The 22,056-nt window shown below is 39.1% G+C and overlaps 1 protein-coding gene across 1 annotated transcript; it reads right to left on the bottom strand.

Annotated features, from left to right (window-relative positions):
- Positions 1-3,388, bottom strand: LOC113313719 (pectin acetylesterase 5-like). The gene is made up of 13 exons (XM_026562517.1): positions 3,094-3,388; positions 2,874-2,969; positions 2,579-2,661; positions 2,003-2,138; positions 1,766-1,845; positions 1,551-1,646; positions 1,332-1,456; positions 1,185-1,245; positions 1,030-1,092; positions 851-934; positions 663-762; positions 365-504; positions 1-252 (listed from the first exon to the last, which is right to left on the bottom strand). The coding sequence occupies exons 1-13, from the start codon at positions 3,317-3,319 to the stop codon at positions 142-144; spliced, it is 1,401 nt and encodes a 466-aa protein (XP_026418302.1). The 5' UTR covers positions 3,320-3,388; the 3' UTR covers positions 1-141.
- Positions 3,389-22,056: the final 18,668 nt, after the last annotated feature.

Raw genomic sequence — 22,056 nt, 5'->3', positions numbered from 1 at the left:
AACAAGCGACATACAAGAATAAAAGAAAAGCTTTTACATACAATCATGAATACCACAACCGACTCGATCGCCCAATACGAAAGGATCTCATATATAACCTCGGCATTCTTTGTGTAACTTTGCCCGGACTATATATTCTTATCATTCCCACACTTTATTGCTGCAAGTAGGATTGTGACGATATAGGCCATTATCGATTTCATGTACCGTTTTTCTATTGAAATACCAATCCCCCACTGCTTCTGCAATGGTCTGTTAGAAAAATCAAAGAGAAGGTTAAGAACAATGCGTCAATGCCGGCATTAACATGATAGGTTAACCTCCGATGAAACAATGTGCAAAGTTAACTGCCGAAGTGTTTTACCTTATTGTTGATCTTCGGAGAATGCAAATGCCATTTGTCACTATCAGTCTGGCAATGAGCAAAGCATGAATCTATAAACATACCCATATTCTTTTGCTTTTTATATTTCGTTAGCTCTTTTAACATAGAATGTCGGAATCCTGTGAATGATAATACGTACATAAACAAGCAAATGGATGAGCGATCAAGATGGAAAGAATAGATATCTAATAATTAACTGGTATGTTGTGGTCTTCTTGTCACTCTTTAATACTCGGAATCATAACCATATGTAAATAGACGATCAAGAGGTTATTACCATGTAATTTCTGGAGCTGACTTTTGTTACATAATGCAATGTCGTTTGTACAATTTACCCAACCATCGTTTAGGGTAGGTGGATGCAAAATGTTTCCTATCTGAATACAATCAAACCGAAAACGTGAGACTGTTTCGCAAACTAAAGTTTGCAAATGAATGGACATTGATATATTACGGTTTCTTTACCTGCCACCAATCATAGGTAGGATTGACGAGGAAAAGTGGCGTCTTTATGTACTTGACAAAATTTTGAGGAAATAAACACTGGGACTGGAATATAGTAATTCAAAAGACATAAGGTCAACATGTGAGGAAAATTTATTTATTTTTACTGCAAATGTATATTTTGTAAAGAGGCGACGAACCAGGCTTCCCGGAAATGGTTTTAGTTCTGCGAGACAGTGTTTGTTCAAATTAGTCTCCACTCCCTGCATTAGAGGTTGATGTCAATCACACAAAATATTGAATATGTAACCGAAAATTTGCAATAACAGGAATAGGCGTTGAGATAAAAGCACACCTGGAGTTTTACCACCTCATGAAAGAAAGATCGCATGGTTAGGCCACCAAACATATCTTTCCTATAGTAGCAGATACGCACAAACAATATAAGTTAAAATGAAGAAATGAGAAAGATGCAAGATCAAACATAACCGTGTCAACATACTCATCCATGAAAAACCCAGCATCTGAGAGACATTTCACTTTAACTTCATTGGGAAAAAATTCTGCAAAACTGTCACATTTTATAAGAGTTGACAATCCACCGGCAGAGCAACCTGTAAGAAAAGCCTGCATGATTTGTATCGTTAAAATCTGTGCAAAAAGAATTCATCTGTTTACGAGAACAAAATAAAATAAAATTACATGTTTTCAACGAACGGACCTGTTTAGCGTTTGACAACCCTAAATTTAGGAGTTCGTCCATAACTGCATCCCAGATGAGCTTCCCTCTGAAGAAGAGGTTGTTTCTTGTTGTATTCTACGAAAGAAAACACAAAGAAACCTGAAAGTATCAGTATCTTCCGTTATACATGAATATCAACTTGAATAGTGTGCACAGTGAATAAGATTCAGTTAAAAAATTTGAGTGTAAACCACCTCATTTTCGCTCATGGGAGTCCCAGAAAATGACGCACCGTCGCAGTAGTGTACCTTCACTCTGTTCCAGTTATAGAAGTCTACAGAAGATAAAGCGTGTTCATGTCTAAGAAAATCAAATTGCTCGGTGTCTGAATGGTGACTAACCGAAAATCAACTCCGGAAGTATAGTTGTTAAGTGATACTATGCAACTTGAAACGCGAAATGGATGGAAAGTATGTAAACAAATGTTTTACCAGGATTTTGTGACTTGTTGCTACTCAAAATGCCGCTAAAAGCAATTTCCTCCCCCATGAACTTTGATGATCCAAACCCATACGGACTCAGTGTACGGTTATAACATGACTCTATTGAATCACACCAGCCACCACCCTTCAAAAGAAAAGAAAAAGAAGCCGTCATGAATGTGCAAACAGCACGAATAACAAAATGCTTTAGCTAAAATAGCTAACGAGTAGTCCCGCAAAAACACTCTAATACACTAAAGCATTTTAGGCTGCCATATATAATTAAGCAGGCGTTTGGATACATCATCGATACATCATCGATACATCATCAGTAATAAATTTTGGATTTCTGGAAGTAAAAAAGTCATAAATTAGACTGGCAAGCCAAATTTGAGAAGAGATCACTTGTAGAAGTTTTTTTTCTTTTACTTCTTACTTCAGGGGTTGACATTTTTTTTCTTATATCTAAACACCCTCCTGAATCACTTGATGTTACAGATGGATCTTTGGTTCCTACTAACGTAATGCTTAAAAGGAAATGAAATCCAGAAAGAATGTAAAAGGATAATAGAGTTATGTGTGTACCTCAATGTGAATAAGCCAATTATTAGATCCAGAACCGAAACCCTTGCTGAAATAATACCCAGGTTTACTTCCATCTAAACAAACTATCTCCCAAACATCCAAATATCAAACAGAAATAAAAATAATTAGAAAAAACAATATATAACCTCAACTTTCAAGTTATAAACAAAAACATCAATAGTTAACATTACTCTAAAATGGACAGTCATAAATTATTTTACGATAAAAATTTACTAACTGCATGATTGGCAAAAATATGAGATGGAAAAAAAGAAGAACGTGATAATTCGCATACCCGCGCCTAACTCCTTGGCATTTTGCAGAAAATGCAAATTAACTTTATTAGGATCATTGCCTGATGGGTATGGGGTTGGCTTTGAGGGTGACACACCTGAATATAAGAAACACAGAAAAATCGTCAATTTAGTTTGAAGGTTATTTGACGATAAAACTTTACTAATTGCTGATTGGAGAAAATAAGAACTGGAAAAAAAAAAGTTAATAATTGGCATTACCGGCGCCTAGTTCCGTAGCATTATGCAGAATAATAAAATCAACGGATGGGCTTGAGGGTGGAGGTAGTGCATTGGTAGTCTTTGTTGAATAAACGATTACCATGAAAACAACCAAAAGTCTGATACCATTGTTTACATAATCCTTTGTTCGCCGGTTTGCAACACAACCTCTATTTCTCTCTACTTTTTGGAAATATGCAGTTTCCGGCGTCTGTAATTTTCCCATTACAAGATTAAGGGAGAAAGAATTTAGAACCAAAGATTTGGTACTATTATTATAAAGTACCAAGTTCTTCGTTTTTAAAAAAGTTGAGCACCAGAGTTAGATTTATATGGGAGAAAATATAACAGACAAACAGCTAGCAGAAAAAAACAAATTAAAGAATGCTATTTTTGATGAGTTTTGCCGATTGTTTAACAATTTGTACAAGTTGTACCTAAACAGAACTATGATGATGCTTTAATTAGGTGAATGTGATACACCAAAGCTAAATCCTTAAATAGCAGCCAACGGGATGGTTAATATAGAATGATTTTTTAGGGACCATGGTTTTTTTGAGGGGACCATGGTTTTATTAGGTCATATTCCCTATAGTGATAAGGGGTGTCCTAAAACGTTGAAATGACTAACCTATCGTTAACCTAATTTAATTTAAAACCAACGTAATAACCACCTATATATATATATATATATATATATATATAACCACCACCACCGCCCACCACCGTCGATTACCACCACCACCACCTCCGATTATCACCATCACCAATCACCGATTACCACCACCACCACCACCTCCAATTATCACCACCACCAACCACCGATTACCACCACCAACACCTCCTCCCACCACCACCACCACCGCCTATTTAAGAAATGTAACAACATCAATGCAATCACAATTAAGTTCGGTTACATAATAATTTTATCGAGTATAAAAGACGCCAGCCGCAACCTGATTCTGCCATGGGACCACTCCGGAGGTATTTTCCAACAAACACTTCGCTTTAATTTGATTTTGATTGCTTCAATCGAATAGAAATCATCAAAATAGGGTTTTAATGGGAGTTACAGAACCATGTTCGGTTAGGTCGATTTTCCAAAAAACCCTAGTTTACTAACCGAACTTCTTGAAAATGAAGAACACGGAGAACAGTTCGGTTCTATTGGATTTAAAACTAAGTCACCGAACTCTCTGTTCGGTTGTTTCACAAAAAAATTTAAAATTATAAAGTAACCGAACTCCACCCTTAGAACCGAAAAAAAACAAATCCATTCTAAACGAACCGTGTTCTTGTGGCCAGTAACCGAACTCCACCCTTAGAACCGAAAAAAAAACAAATCCATTCTAAACGAACCGTGTTGTTGTGGCCACTATGTTGAGTTCCAAAATAACCGAACTTAGCCAATAGAGTTCGGTTTGTTCGCAAAAAAATTTAAAACTACAAAGTAACCGCTTAGCCAATAGATGCTGGAACTTCACATTTTTGTTTGTTTGTTAAGTTCGGTAACTTCACAATTTTATCGCAGAAACCGAACTCAGAGTTCGGTTGGTTAGCTGTTAGGTTCAAGTTTACGAAAGAACCGAACTTTGTAAACTTATATACTCTTATATTACGTAAAGTTCGGTTAGATCAAAAGTGCATGCAGTTTGCGAACCAACCGAACTTTGTACACCAAAGTTCGGTTAGTTGAGAACCAACCGAACATAACGCTGTAACTCCTAGAAATTATTAGAGAGTTCGGTAACCTGCATGTTTGGAACAAGTAACCGAACTACACTTTCAGATGAGTTCGGTTACTTGTTCATCTCACGGGGCAACCAAACTACAGCTTCAGATGAGTTCGGTTACTTGTTCTTCATATAAAGTAACCGAACTGTTCAAAATCCAGTTCAAATCCAGATAACTTTGAAGATTAAAAAATATTCTAGGAGAGGATGGAGATGAAGAATCAAATGAGTTTTCATCATTTGAATACTCAAACTTAGTGAATTGGAAAAAAGATTTTATTTTCCATGTTTTTCTCCTTCATCTTCTCCAACTCTACTCTCTCAATAATTCTACTCAACTAATAAACCCATCTTTTAATTTGATCTCACTAATTGTTTTTAACTAAATCATTCACTAATCATTACCTAAAATTAATTAAGAGGATAGATTTGGTATTAAATAAATAACTAGATATGGGGTGACCTAGAATTACTTCTAATGCCTTTACCCAAAATAAAACCATGGTCCCCAAAAAAACCATAGTCCCCAAAAAAATCGTTCTTAATATATGTTCCCAACCCCATAACCATTCGTGTTTATAATTTCGTCTTATATAATTTCCAAATGAAATTAACAAAGGATGTTGAAATGTCACGTTAAGAGCATACTATTTCCCACAATAGCCACATTAGAGAATACACGCATGAAACCGGACTCCCTAGAGGTCCTGAGCCAGTGGCGGAACCAGAGGTAGGCTACACCTGCAATTTTCAATGGACATCATCTCACCACATGCATGGTTTTTTAACGGTAAAATCTGCCATAAAAGCAAAATATTTTTCATTGCGTTTTGTATTTTTTTGGTGAGAGTTTGGAAACAAAGGAATTCCTTCACTTTTCAAGGGCTAGTGTACCAAAACTTGCATTAACATCTGGGATCAAATTCAGTCTCTGAAATTTGCCACCCGGATACTATCAAAGGAGTTCCTGCACTATTCAAGGGCTGGTGTACCAAAACTTGCATTAACATCTGGGATCAAATTTAGCTTCTGAAATTTACTACCCGGTTACTATCAAATTTAATCTAACAGGCACGCTGACGGTTGGCATTTCGTAATTCTGAGAAGGAAAGACTAACTGAGCAATGGCGGCATATCTGGTGTTTCAGTTATTAACTGTTGCCATGACTTAAATGAAGCTCTACGATCTACTTTTAAACTGGAAGCTCGTCTTAATGAATTCTAGAAATGTTTTGCGGTATTATTATTCAGTTGATAGCAAGCTGTATTTGGTTTGTACATCTAGTTTTCGCAATGTCCCCATTGGTTTCCATGGTTTGGAGGTTATAGCTTAGGTCTGAAATGAATCTTGAAATTTTAGCTTCGGCACATAATTGACGTGCCTTCTATTAAGAATACAAAATCCATTTGGTACAATATGTAAGAATGAGAATAGTTTTAAGATTATCTACACCCCATTTGGTTGTATTAGGATATGTAAGTGAATGTAAATTGACACTTGGGTTACACCATGTGCAAGTACTATAAATAGTATCTCTTGACGTAATGAATCTAGGGTTCTCATAACAACAATGTAAGGAATTCTATCATGGTATCAAGAGGGTTCCATCCCTCACTCTTCCGCCGCAATAGCCACCATCACCACCCAAACCCTCAAATCCCACCACCACCTCAACTAGATCTTCCAGCACCATAGTTATCATCGAAATAATCATCTCAATTGTTTAGTTTAAAAAAAAAAGGAAAAAAAAAACCTAATCGAAAACCCAAATTGCAGAATGGGTTAATTTCTTTGATTTCATCTCCCAAATACTATTATTGTTGGAAAATCTCTCTAGAAGTTTCTTATTCTTTACCGAGTCATGAAACCGCAACACCACAAACTTAGTTTTAGTTTCTTTCTTCTTTCGATACGTTTTGCAATTTCAATTTTCAAATCTGATTTGATGGAATTACATAGTTTTACTTCATGTTCAAGACCCTTCAGATGCTGTGTTCAGTTTCGAGTTTGGGATAGAGGAAAGATTCAGGGTCTCCTCCTGATTTTCTAATAAGATACGGCCGTAATTTATTTTTTTATTCTCGATTCTTCTGTTTGTTTCTCAACTCAGATTTAGTCCATACTTCATGGGGGTTTACTGTTCTACTCACTGTTGGTGGTGAGTCTCGTCCATTCTTGAGTTTCAAGAAAGTAGAGTTACAATCAATTGGTTTTGTCCTGTGCAACTCAACAGTGGTAAAGAATATGCACTAATAGTTTCTTCCTATATGAGGTTCATGATATTTGAGAGATTTTATTCTTCAAAGTTTGCAGTCTACTACATTTTGTTAATGTGTTTTCATTGCTATTATTGGTATTCAACCTATATGTTAGACTCTTCTACTGGATGAATTTTTAAGTGCATTGAGTCGCCAGTTCCAAGATGATACAGCATCCACTTTGTTTCAATGCTCATTGGGTCAACTTTTTCATGGTTTTGGTTTGTTGTTAGGAGAATACTTTTTATGCATATTTATTGTGCTTCATTTATTGGACTTTTATTCAAGTGACATGTTCCTGCTATGAGAGATGGGTTGTGACAGAAAGCCAATAGTCCTTGATTTTTGATGTCACATCAGACGATTTGGACAAACTTTTGTTGGTCAACTATATTCATACTATGGACATTACAACAAGTGACAGGTCTTTTCAAGGAGTGTCAACTGTCTTCTCCTTCTAACTGAAGCTACTTTCTTAAGACAGCAAAAGTTACTGGAGGTTCATGTGCTGCTGGTGTGCTCCACACCAAGAAGTTGTGATTAATGTGCAATTCGGTCCTGTTTGTTCTACAGAATTCCTTGTAGAGGCGGTGTGTATCCAGTTGGTGCTCGTCAAGGTTCATGTTAGACCAAGCATCTTTTCTGCATCGTTCTCAAGGTCATTGCTCATCACAACAAACTTTTGCACTATTCTATTGCTCAGTTTGAGGGAGGTGTTAGACCAAGCATCTTCCAGCTTATTTCCAGCACCCACTATCAACCAATTCTAAACACCTTCCGATGATCAATACCTAAACCATTACCATTAAAATTACCACTTGTGTCTGTTAACCAATACATAACATCATTACCATTACCATTACAACTTGTGTCTGTTAACCAACACAGAACATCATTACCATTACCATTATAACTTGTGATGGGATGATTAAGCTTAATTTAATAAATAATGGTTCTGCTTATACTATTGACTCTGTTGATTTATGGCATGGTAGATTAGGACATGTGAATTATGGTTCTCTTAGAAACATGAAAAGATTAGGATTAATTTCTGATAGCAATTTTGATAATGTTTCTAAATGTGAAATCTGTGTGCAAGCAAAGATACATAGAATCTCCTTTAAATATGTAGTTAGAAACTCTACCTTGCTTGAATTAGTACATAGTGATGATGTTGGTGATTTAAAAAGCCATATGACTCGTGGTGGAAACAAATACTATGTTACTTTTATTTATGATTGCACTAGATATGCTTATACTTACTTGATGAAATCTAAGGATTATGTGTTTGACAAATTCAAAATATACAAGGCAGAAGTAGAAACACAATTAGGACAGAAAATTAAGATTTTACGTTCTGATCGTGGTGATGAGTATTTTGCAAATAAATTTAAATTATTTTGTCAAGAGCATGATTTAATTCATCAATTTACTGCACCTTATACACCTCAAAAAAATGGTCTTGCTGAAAGGAAAAATAAAACTTTGGTAGAGATGGTTAATGCTATGCTTATTAGTTCTAATTTGCCTAATTCTTTGTGGGGTGAAGCAATGTTCTCTGCATGTTATATTTTGAATAGAATTCCTTTGAAAAAGAAGAATGTATCTCTGTGAGGATAAAATATCAACTCGACACATGTCGCAAGATCTAGACGGGAGCACCATATTATACTACAAGCAACTACACAATAATACAACCTTTTGTAATCCTTATCTTATCTAGTCATAACCTAGTCAGCCCTAAGGGCATAAATGTAATTCAATGTACAACATATCTCCTATATAAAGAAACGAGATATAGGTTAGAGGGGGTTCCTTCTTCTCTCCGATTTTCCCTTCTCTCTCGGCGAGCTAGAGCCTAGCTTCTCCTGTTCTTCCATGGATGGAGTTTCAAGTCCCATGAGGACCTCCATTCATGGATCTTTGTGTATCACCACCCATAATAGTGAAAACAAAGTGGATGTAGGTCTTTAATGACCGAACCACTATAAAATCCTTGTGTCAATCTTTACTTTCTTGCTATTTATTTCTTATTTATGAATGAATCTAGCTTGTTAGTAGTTTTCTAGTCTTTAAATATTGTTGGATGTAGTGGTCAGATTTTATGCAACTACATTTTGGCGCTAGAAACAGGGTGGTATGAAGATATAATCTACCTCCCTAATAACAGCTCTATATTGTTTTCATAATCTCCATGAGAGAAATGGATCTCATACCATTGTGTAAGAGTTCTGTTAGAATCTATGAGTAGAGCTGGGGCTCATTCACGATCCATGCGATCTGTGGAGTCTTGAAGACCATCGAAATCAACAGATCTACACCTTTTTAGTTGATTTTATTTAATTTTTATGTTCTTTTAAGATTTCATGTATCTCCCTCAAGATGCTCAAGAGAGTAGAAGATCACGGTGAAAATGAAGTTTCAAACACTTCGATACTTAAGCGATCTCCTCCATGAAAGGGGCCGGGAAGAATTGTTGGCAAAACAATAATTATCGTTGTCCTCTCCGATGTTAGAAGACATCCGCTTGATGTAATTTTTAGATCTACAATTTTTTGAACAAAAACTTTGAAAAACAAAGCTAAAAATGAATATTTTGGCTGGTCATAATCTATCTTTCTTAGATGAGAACCGATTCAGGTTACATTTCTTAGATGTCACCGCCATGATTGGAGAAATAGTTGTATGGATTTAATAATCATCTTCTATTGTCATGGTCGAAGGAGAATCAAACCAGTCACAGAGAGTTCCAATGGCGTTAACATGAGCTCATCTCGTGCTGTTAGTGGTGACATACCAATGGAGGAAAAGAGATCACCCGATCTCGTGCAGGCATGATCCTGTATGTTACAAAGATAATTCTATCTCGTAAAGGTAAGATACCAAAGGCGATAAATGGGGTCATCTGATCCCATGAAGGCAACACCATGATGAGTAAAGGAGTTACTCAACCTCGTGAAGGCATGAACCTAATGGACGAAGAGATCATCCGATCTCATAAAGGCAAAATAGTAAAGATGGCCAAAGAGCTCATCTGCTATTGTCAAATACCACAAGCCCGTTGACGAAATGAATAACCTCGTGAAGCAAAAAGCCAACGGTGGAAGAGATCATCCGATCTCGCGGTGGCCTGAACTTAATGGCGAAAGATTCTCCTGAAGACATAAGCCCTATGACGTGACAAAACTAGTCATCTCACAATGGAAAAATCCAAATGGTGAAAGAGATCATTGATCTCGTGTAGGCATGAATCTAATGGAGAGAAAGACCACCCGGTCTCATGGAGCCATAAACCAGATGACACAAGTCATCTCAAGAAGTTCAAATATCACCGGCGGAAAAAGATCACCGGTAAAAGAGATTATTTCCCTTATTGGCCTGATTTCCGGTCAAGATATTATTCTATGTAGTTAATGACTTTCATATGATAATAATATATATTGAGAATCCGATTAAGGGATTACTCAAGGAAGTTTATTCTTCCATTATGGTATCATCCTAAAAGAGATCCTCCTTCTTCTTCCCCCTATTTTCTTCTAAAAAAAAAAAAAAAAAATATCCATGGCAGGTGATAAAAAATCCCTGCATCCAGCTTTTACTGTCAATAACATAAAAACCCTAATCCTCATTCTTCTTGATATCAAACAAGATGAATACTCATCGTGGGTTTTTCTCTTCGAACTCCATCTCCAGGCTCACGGACTCCTTTTCCTCATCGACGGATCAGCAACACCAACAGAAATTGACGCCAATACCTCGCAACAACTAGACGCTCTCTGCCGTCAATGGATGTTCTCCACCATGGCCAAGGATCTAATGCTCACGGTTCTAAAATCGGGAAAAACTGCTAAAGAACTTTGGGATCACCTTCAAAAGCTTTTTCAAGATAACAAAGGTAATCGTGCTGCGACCCTTGAAAGTAAGTTTGTCAATCTAAAGTTTGTTGATTGTGCTAGCGTCGATGACTATTGCGATAAACTAAAATCGTTGTCGGATCGACTGACCGATCTTGATTTCCCCATGAACGACAAACGATTGGTTATCCAACTTGTCAATGGACTCCCGGAGGAATACAACACTGTTGCATCCTTTATACAACAGTCCATGCCTACTTTTGACGCTGTTCGTTCTCAATTGCGCACTGAGGAGATTCGTCGTGCACAACAAACTAGTCTGTCGTCATCAGCTGCTCTTGCTGCCACAGCCTCATCGACTGATCGTGGGACTCACCGTAGCCACCGTTCAGGATCAGGCAAACGCGGACCTCGACAACCACAGCCTGTTCATACAGTAGCCTCTCCGTCGATGGATCCACCCCTACTGCCAACACCGCAGCAATTCCGCCAAGCATACAGACCTCCAGCAGCGTATTACCCTCAATGGAACTCTTACTGGGAAGCTCCTCCGTGTCCTTACCCAACAGCTCCTCATTGGCAGTCATCTTTCTCCCCACGTGGATCAACACATGGTCGCTCTTCTGCTGCTCAGAGTCGTCCTAGGCCCCCTGTTTACGACCAGCCTCAAGCCTACCTTGCTCCATCCAACGAGCTGCTACAGCCAACTGACTTTGCTCAAGCATACAGCTCGATGACCTTACAGCCACCTGATGATACATTCTATATGGATACTGGTGCGACTTCTCATATCACTGCGGATTCAGGTACGCTACACACTGTTTTTAACACTAGTACTGTACAATCCATCTTAGTTGGCAATGGCAACTCCATCCCAGTTACAGCCAGAGGCACTAAATCTATAAATTTCCCTTCCCGAACTCTCCACCTAAAAAATACCCTGGTTGTCCCTGATATAATCAAAAATCTTGTTTCCGTTCGTAAATTCACCACTGATAATCATGTGTCCGTTGAATTTGATCCATCTGGTTTTTCTGTGAAGGATTTGAGTTCGTGGGCGATCCTTCTTCGATGTAATAGCTCTGTGGATCTTTATCCTCTCAACATCTCTGCCGTGTCACCTTCAAAATCATCCGCATCTCCTCCCCTGTCTCTTGCTGTGTGCTCGTCTGATCTCTGGCATGCACGCCTCGGCCATCCCGGCCATGCTATTCTAGATAATTTACGTTCCAATTCTTATATTCAGTGTAATAAGAAACAGTCTACCAAACTTTGTCATTCTTGTCAAGTTAGTAAACATGTTCGTCTCCCATTTTTTTAATCGAATTCCATGACTTTTTCTCCTTTTTCTCTTATTCATAGTGATTTATGGACTTGTCCCGTACATGTTGAGACTGGTTTTCGCTATTACCTTATCTTGTTGGATGACTATACAAATTATCTATGGGTATATCCTTTAAAACTAAAATCTCAAGTCTATACCAAGTTCTTAGAATTTCGCTCTTTTGTCAAAACTCAATTTGAGCGGGATATAAAATGTTTTCAATCCGACAAGGGTCGTGAATTTGATAATTCCTCTTTTCTTAATTTTTCTCAAACAAATGGCTTGGTTTTTCGATTCTCTTGTCCTCACACTTCATCTCAAAATGGGAAGGCGGAACGAATGATTCGTCGTATTAATGACATCACTCGCACCACATGTCGCATGCTTCCGTACCCTCTAAATATTGGGCCGATTCTCTTCATATGGCTGTCTATCTCCACAACATTCTCCCCTCTAAAGTGCTCAACTTCACTTCCCCCGTTTCTATTCTTTACCAACGCCAACCAACCTATGACCATCTTCGTACGTTTGGTTGTCTCTGCTATCCCAATCTTTCCGCTACTATCCCACACAAACTGGCTCCTCGTTCATCTAGATGTGTCTTCCTTGGATTTCCTCTTCACCATCGTGGTTATCGTTGCCTCGACCTATCCACCAACAAAATAATTTTATCTCGCCATGTAACGTTTGACGAAACGTTTTTCCATTTAGTGAATCTTCTCTTAGTAATCCTTCCACTGCCGATAATTCTTTGTCACCTACTTCGCCCTTAATTCCAGCATCTCTGGCCTACCCATCCTCCACCTCTTCTGGACCTCATTCTCCCACTACTCAACAGTTGTATACTCCCCCACATCGTCGCTTTCCAACTACTTCCGCTGCATCATCATCTCCCACCTACAGCACCTACCTCATCTCCTGCTGTCATTCCGTCTCTGCTCCCTACAGCAAATTCAGCACCTACATCATCTTCTCCTGCCCCACCTACAGCACCTACCTCTCCTTCCTCTCGTCCAGTGACACGCTCTACCACTACTTCTATCTTACCTACAGCACCTACCTCTACTCCTTCTCGTCCAGTAACACGAGCTTCTCGTGGTATCTTCCGACCAACTCAAAAACTAAATCTTCACATTCAAACGAACATATCCAGTCTACCTAGGTCTCATCTCTATGCCCTTAGGGATCCTAACTGGAGTCAAGCCATGCAAGATGAGTACAGTGCTACGTTAAAAACAAACACTTGGGATCTAGTACCGAGACCTCTTGGTGCTCACATTATTCGCTCCATGTGGCTTTTTCGCCACAAATTTCATGCTGATGGTTCCCTGCAACGATATAAGGCTAGACTTGTTGCCAATGGTAAATCTCAACAGGTTGGGGTTGATTGTTTTGAGACTTTTAGTCCGGTGGTTAAACCTGCAACTATTCGCACTATTCTCGCCATTGCTACTTCGCGATCTTGGCCCATACACCAATTGGATGTCAAAAATGCTTTTCTCCATGGGGATTTGACCGAGACAGTGTATATGCATCAGCCTCCAGGTTTTGTTGACCCAACTCTCCCTGACCATGTTTGTCGTCTTCGCAGATCCCTTTATGGTCTCAAACAGGCGCCTCGGGCGTGGTTCCAGAGATTTGCGAGCTTCATCACTCGCTGTGGTTTTCGTGGTAGTATATGCGATCCCTCACTTTTTATATATCAGTCAGGATTGGACACCGCGTACTTACTGTTATACGTTGATGATATTGTCCTCACTGCTTCCACTGATGTTGTTCTGTGCCGTTTTATTGACATGATGAAACGAGAATTTTCTATGACTGATCTTGGTCCGTTACGTCATTTTCTGGGTATCTCTGCTACTCGCTCATCCTCAGGAATATTTTTATCTCAGTCACTATATACGAAGGACATCATTGCTCGTGCATCCATGACGAATTGCAATTCGGTATCTACTCCGGTCGACACTCAATCCAAGATCAGTGCTGCATCTGGTCCTTCAGTTGCGGATCCTACGTTATACAGAAGCTTAGCCGGGGCATTACAATATCTCACTTTCACTCGACCAGATATATCTTATGCAGTTCAGCAGGTTTGTCTATTCATGCACGATCCTAGAGAGCCTCACATGCACGCTCTCAAGCGCATACTTCGTTATCTTCAGGGTACTATTGATCACGGTTTGTTTCTCTCCGTTTCCAATATTTCCGGCTTAACTGCATACTCTGATGCTGATTGGGCGGGCTGTCCAGATTCACGTAGGTCTACCTCTGGTTATTGTATCTTTCTTGGAGACAACCTAGTCTCTTGGTCCTCCAAGCGTCAGGCAACAGTTTCCCGCTCTAGTGCTGAAGCAGAATATCCAGGGGTTGCCAATGCTGTTGCTGAAACAACCTGGCTTCGGAATCTTCTTCTTGAGTTACAAATACCACTACGGCGTGCCACCTTGGTTTATTGTGACAATGTGAGTGCTATATACATGTCTGGTGATCCGGTTCAGCATCAACGTACTAAACATGTGGAAATTGACATACATTTTGTTCGTGAGCGCGTTCGTATTGGTGATATTCGTGTCTTGCACATTCCCTCTGAGAATCAATATGCCGATATCTTCACCAAGGGTCTCCCTAGACAACTCTTTATTCGCTTTCGTTCTAGTCTAAGCGTTTGCTCCTCTCACGCTAAGACTAAGGGGGTGTAAAAGAGATTATTTCCCTTATTGGCCTGATTTCCGGTCAAGATATTATTCTCTGTAGTTAATGACTTTCATATGATAATAATATATATTGAGAATCCGATTAAGGGATTACTCAAGGAAGTTTATTCTTCCATTAACCGGATCTCATAAAAGAACGAGTTCTGTGACTAAGATTTATTCAGTCTAATGAAAAGTAACTACTATGGTGTTGGTCATCCGACCTCGTGAAGGAAAAATTCCAACGGAGTAATAGCTCATCCAACCTCGGGAAGGCATTATCTTGCTGGATAGAGAGATTATTTTGTTGTAGGTTACAAAGATAACCCCATCTCGTGAAGAAAAACTTCCAACGGAGAAAGAGATCATCCGATCTCGTGAAGGCATGATCTTGGTGGCCAAAGATGGACCCGTCCGATCTCGTGAAGATGAAGTCCCAAACGATGCGAATATGGGTCCAATCTCGTGAAGACAAAGTCCCAAACGATGACAATATGCGTCCGATCTCGTGAAGACGAAGTCCAAAACCATGCAAAGACGAGTTCAGCTCGTGCTGCCAATAAGGCAATCCAAGTAACCATCCAACAGAACAGTTGGCTGGAATTAACCACCAACTACTGTCATGGAAAATCAAAACTTGTTAATTATGGAGATAAACTCACTCCGTAAATGATGAACTAAATTTCCTAATGGAGTCTCGAAAAAGCAATCAACATTGCTACCATCCTGATATGACAAACAGAGAAGTATAACCCCAAAACACGGAGATCCAAACAACACATGATGCCAATGGTGGAGAAGAAACAACCTAATGGATATGCACAGAAAGGACTAGTCCGTAACCGCGGTCCATGAACCGTAAAAGAGAGATCCACCACCGATATATGATCGTGGTGCCGAGTGTGCTGCCAGTCAGTTGATTTAGTCAACCTCATCCGAGGAGCACCAACTCGTGGGGACAATGGAGAAGCCAGAGGCACTCATCGGAAGAGCACCAACTCGTGCTGACAATGGAGAAGCCAGAGGCACTCATTGGAAGAGCACCGATTCGTGCTGACAATGGAGAAGCCACTCATCGGAGGAGCACCAACTCGTGCTGACAATGGGGAAGCCAAGAGGCACTCGAGCTGCACATTGTGCATGCACTTACGAAGTAACCATGACGATAAATAACGGAGTAAAGGCTGACTGCCATAAAAATAGATTGGAACCAATAACCAATCTCTATCACTATGGTTCCAAGACGAACTGCTGCATTACTTCCGAATTGACAAAGTCATTACTATGATTAACTCGGGAGAACCAATTCGTTATTTCCCATCCGATCATCGGAAAGATAATATACTAACTCAGAGTACTTGCTCGGAGAGGTAATTTATAGCCACATCCAAGGAGGACAGCTTAACTCGGAAGAATGAGCTCGTCCAAGAACAATTCATTCCCATATCCCATGACGAAAGATGAGATGTACCTCAAAACAATGACGAACAATGATGGCAATCCCAAACGAACAAATTGGAGACAAAAGGGTGATACTAATGGTCATACAACCAAGCAAATCCTAAAGGCGCCGAACCAAAGCAAGAATTAAGATAAGGGCGTACCATTACAAGGAGAAGTGGTTCATTGGATTTTGTCACCAATATCCAATACCGTGGAATACCAACTCGAGAAGCTCGAAAACCCGAGTCCAAATTTACCATGCTACGAACTGTCTGGCTAACACAAAGTCAGCAAAGACGAGATGGCATCGCCATCAACAACTCTTGATCAAAATATCAAGTCGACATGTCTCGACGAAGGAAGGCTAGACCAAGTAATGGCAGTCTCAAATCACCCAGAACACTTTCTTTCCATGTACAGGGAAGGATTCAAAACGACGTTAAAACCCAACAGACGAGTAACCTCGGAGGAGCAAGAAACCACTGCCATGACGAAAGAGTTGATTGGATTTAAACACCAATCACCATAAATTTATAAATGATGATAGTAACTGCCCTATTGGAATTTATTGCCAATCAGCACTATAGTAACGTATAGAATAGGTCTACTCCCAGCCGTAAGGGCCTTGCATGACGAAAACACTTGATAAAGTACGAAGGATGTCTGTTAACACCAGACCAAGCCATGAAGATATGCGATCCCAACAAAGAGGCGTGAACTGAATAAAATCAACGATGTCATCCTATGGAGTCTCATTACAGCATAAAGGAGTAAAGGGACGAACTCTCATATTAATTAACAAAACTAGTCATAAAAACTCAAGGTGACCAAATTTGTGGTATAAAAATCCCATCCAAACGTTGGGATCCATTAAAACTCCATCGTAAACAAAATTGATACAAAAATCCCAAATTTTTAAAAATTGATACAAAAACTTCAAATTTAAATGCTGGTTTCATCAAATTTTATTTTTGTTTCATCATAAAATTTGATGAAACCAACATTTAAATTTGGGATTTTTATGTTAATTTTGTTTTGATAGGTTTTTTTGTGAAAGGATGGTTACACCTATGGAGTTATAACTCGCGGACCGATTAATTAAAGGCATACAAATTCCCACCAAATTAGCCAGTGAAGAACAGTCTTCTACCTCACTAATGATGACAAGAAAACATTAAGGATTTTTGAATCCAAGGTGTAAATAAATAGCAGATGGATAAGGACTACGGTCTATCCCGAGGCAATAATAAGGCCATTGCAAAAATAAATTACGTGATGGGGCATCGATGCTTCAAAACTCGAAGTGAATTCCGTAACAACAGACAATGGTGGCAGAACCATTATAAACGAAGAGCGTCGTCACCCTACAACGGTGGAAGGAGCTTAAATTTCTTATCCCACTTTTGTTGTACTCACAACAAAATAAAAACCATGAAAAGTTAAGTTATGTACTAACTTGCAGGAGCATCTCATAATGAAGGGCCATGTACATTGTGATAAAATTAAAAAGACGAAACAATTGTTAACATAACAATTCAGCTCTGTAACAGACGATGACTCCCGTGATGCACAATCCTGATGCCAGAGGAGAAGTCCATGCTTGAAGTTACAGCAACAGTAACCATAGCCTATTCTTACTAATAAATAAAGGTGAAACTCAAGCAGGAAACCATGTCCAGAGCTACATCGCTCAGTAATCCAAGGCGTCCCCACGAGAAGGCCGGACCATCCAAAAGATGGGTGATGGCCATCACAAGTCAGTATACACATTAATGTCAAAATAAGACAACATAAATTGATGATGAAGCGAGTCTCGTAGAAGACAGACGAGCCCGATACTCGCAGTCTAAGCCACGACATGACGTGCGGCCAATGGAGCCAGATAATCATCTACCAAGTAGTCCTCCACGAAAGGAAAAGGTTGCTAAGAAGGTCACTACCCAAAGCAACAATAGACATCTCTAAGATGAGATGGGGGAGTACCTTATCATTCTAACGAGAATGACAAAATTCGGAGGATACATTCCTTCAAGACCATTAAATATGGAGTATACAAATTGCTAGAGGAGGCTACAAAGTTGAACTAGCAAAGGCTATATGCCTTGAACGAGATTCCATTTGGAACAATAATATAAACATTTCTTTTGAACATTTTCGTTTTGTTTGTTTGAATTTTTTCGTATTAGGATTCGTTTTTGTATTATTTTTTGCATTGCATATAATTAGAAAATTTGGATTCCAAACAATATTCTTCTAAAAGCCCATAAATATCATGGCACGGTGCTATCCACACCTTCCATTCTACAACGAATGATGCGGGTAAAATACCTAAGCTACCTAACATGGAAACAAATCTAAGGTAATGCCATCACGATCATGAAATCGGATGATGTCCTGTCATAACAGGAGATATCCAAAATTGGGGTACTTGTCTCTGGCTAAGACAAGAATCACCTAACCGAGGTATCGCCCTCCAAAAAATGGTTAAAAAGCAAGTGACTCAAACATCTGATCCCTCGACCAAGGAGCAAGTGTAACCTAAACAGGACACCATTAAAATCACAAAGGCGAGCAAGGAGATTCGCTATACACAAAATCCAACACCGTAAGAGATGAACCAGTTAAGGAACTGATCACTCCTTGGCCTTGTCACCCATGGTTGGATTATGGCATAAACGAAAAACATCCTCAGAGCCACGAAAGCAAACACATATTAAATTCAAAAACACATGATGTTCAAAAAATTGCCTCGGAAGGAGCACGAATATTTACAATAAATAAATAAATATATATATATATAATTACTTATTGAATATCATCGCCTCGGACGATAAACGATGACGTATCGAAGAGAATCTATACCTCTAGATACTGCCTCGGATCATACACGAGGGATTACGAAAAGCATAACCAAAAAGGGTGGGACATCGGGCTCCCCAAATATCAATCACATGGTGAGAAAGAAGAAATTCAAAAATGGAGCATCATTCCATCGCTATCAACACTTAAAGCAACACAGGCACATGAGTGAAAATGTTCCATCCCGACGATGCTACCGGGGCATTATTACAAACAGTAACCATCAACGAGGTGGACACGCTCCGAGTCCGAGATGCTAATAAGACAAATTCCTTCCCAAGACGGATGAACAAATTGGAGTCAAATCCAATACTAACGTTCCTACATAGAAAAATGAAGAAAAGATCTCTACTACAAATACAGGAAAAAGGCCACGATACCAGTCCGAACATGGACGATGTATCAAAATAAATCAAAAGTTTGGCAACTTGGTGTGAAGTCCCACACACGCAAACGCAAGGAGCAGAGGCATCTCAGTCACGTTGACGAATAAACTAAATAAATGAATTTTCTTGTTTGAATTAAAAATCAATGAATGGCCACTACTCAGCATGAAGACCAATATGGTGGTTAAATAAGGAGTACAGTTCAAACCATCAGGAGGGCCACCCGATGCAAGGAGAAAAATTAACCCTATGAAGTAAAAATTCTAGCGTAATCCAAGGCGAGGCGCGACCACCCAAATGAGAACTTATTACAGTATATGCAGGCAGGGGCATGCGCATTAAACAAAATACCACCTCGCCAGCACAACCATATATTAGCACCGATGGACAAATTGGAGTATATAATCCTATAATGTGACCAAAGGATGAGATGACCAAAATCCAAGAAAGGCACACCCATCGCTATCAGGAGGATAGCCATACAACAATCCAATTGAAGGAGCACGATGTCCATCGCAACCATCAAACAAATGGTGGAGCACGATGTCCGTCCCAACCAATCCTTGACAATAGCGTCTCGAAGAAAAATGGTGACCGAAGGGAGATCGGAGAACACCCATTTCAAAGGCGAAATAACCGATCTAGCAGGGGCACCACCTATGTCTTGGAACTGAATATGAGAATAGGGAAAAGTATGCATACTATAAAAGAGCAAATCGTATTCCCCTACACAGTTCCTTCATCAACGGTAGTGCCAAAAAATGGAGCAACAAAAGAAGAGGGTCGTCACCCCACAACGATGAGTGATTATTAAATTCATATTTTTATGAGAAAGGAGAATCCTTAAGAAGACCCGTCAACGATGGAGAATTTCTTAGCTATGTAATGAGCACATCACAACAAAAAATGTGGAACTCATAAACTCACAGCAAAAACGGAGGACATATACTTGATAAAAGAGGTTAATAAAAAAATTGACCTTAAGGGTATTTCACATCTGGTATAAAAACCCACGATGACGACTACGATGAGACGGTAGGCGCGCAGGGGCAATTCCCCTCTACACACTATGAACAAAGGATCAGGGCGGTTAAAATACAATCCGACCCATCATTCAAAGACGAACTATAAACGAAGGAGAAAACTTCACTCCACCAAGGAGCAAGATGATAAATAAAAATGGAGAAAATGAAATTTTAAAGGACCAAGTTACCTTAGAAAAAACACCCATGGGAGATACATCTCGGACCACAAAAAAGAAGTGCAAGCCTACTTTCTCATAAGCATCTAAGGCACATCTGGAGAATGCCATAATGGAGCACGACGAAGGAGCACTTCGCGATTGCTATTCAAAGCACTAATGGTGGAAATATTACAAAAAACAGAGAGGGTCGTCACCCTAAAAAGGCGAATAAACTAAAATTTGATCTTGTATGTTTCAGTAAATAATATGACTTCTCAAAATCTTGTTCGGCCACTCGTGTCTCCTTAAAAACAACACCTAAAGAAGATTTTCATGAAGGATCCTTCTTCGAAGAACCTCCAAGAAAAGGAGCAAAATGTGAGGGTAAAATATCAACTCGACACGTGGCGCAAAATTTAGACGGGAGCACCACATAATACTACAAGCAACTACTCAATAATACAACCTTTTGTAATCCTTATCTTATCTAGTCATAACCTAGTCAGCCCTAAGGGCATAAATGTAATTCAATGTACACCATATCTCCCATATAAAGAAACGAGATATAGGTTAGAGGGGGTTCCTTCTTCTCTCCGGTTTTCCCTTTTCTCTCGGCGAGCTAGCTTCTCTTGTTCTTCCATGGATGGAGTTTCAAGTCCCATGAGGACCTCGATTCATTGATCTTTGTGTATCACTACCCATAATATTGAAAACAAAGTGGATGTAGGTCTTTAATGGCCGAACCACTATAAAATCCTTGTGTCAATCTTTACTTTCTTGCTATTTATTTCTTCTTTGTGAATGAATCTAGCTTGTTAGTAGTTTTCTAGTCTTTAAATATTGTTGGATGTAGTAGTCAGATTTTATGCAACTACAATCTCCTTATGAATTGTGGTTTAATAGGAAACCATACTTAAGAAGACTTAAAGTTTGGGGTTGTTTAGCATATGTTAGGAAGCCTGATCCTAACAGACCTAAGTTAGGAAATAGGGCGTATAAATGTGCTTTTGTGGGTTATTCACTACACAGTATTACTTACAGATTATTAATCCTTGACACTTTTGAGATTATAGAATCGGTAGATGTGGAATCTTTTGAGAACTTGAACATGAATAGTTCCCAAATGCAACCCATAGAAAACCCGTTGTTACCTAGTCTGGAATCTGTAGAGACTAATGAAAATGATGAACATACTTCTCCTACTCGAAATATAGAACATACTTCTG

This window comes from Papaver somniferum, chromosome 9 (genome assembly GCF_003573695.1).
Source record: "Papaver somniferum cultivar HN1 chromosome 9, ASM357369v1, whole genome shotgun sequence".
NCBI lineage: Eukaryota > Viridiplantae > Streptophyta > Magnoliopsida > Ranunculales > Papaveraceae > Papaver > Papaver somniferum.
The sequence above is the reverse complement of the archived record's forward strand: the minus strand, read 5'-3'. Positions and strand labels throughout refer to the sequence as shown.

What these genes read in the sequence shown, in the direction of transcription:
- LOC113313719 (XM_026562517.1), bottom strand. Translation starts at nt 3,319, where the DNA reads ATGGGAAAATTACAGACGCCGGAAACTGCATATTTCCAAAAAGTAGAG. An exon ending in ATTGGCTTATTCACATTGAG is followed by an intron (nt 2,139 to 2,578) that starts GTACACACATAA and finishes TTTCTTTTGAAG; the next exon opens with GGTGGTGGCTGGTGTGATTC. An exon ending in CTCCCATGAGCGAAAATGAG is followed by an intron (nt 1,647 to 1,765) that starts GTGGTTTACACT and finishes TTTCTTTCGTAG; the next exon opens with AATACAACAAGAAACAACCT.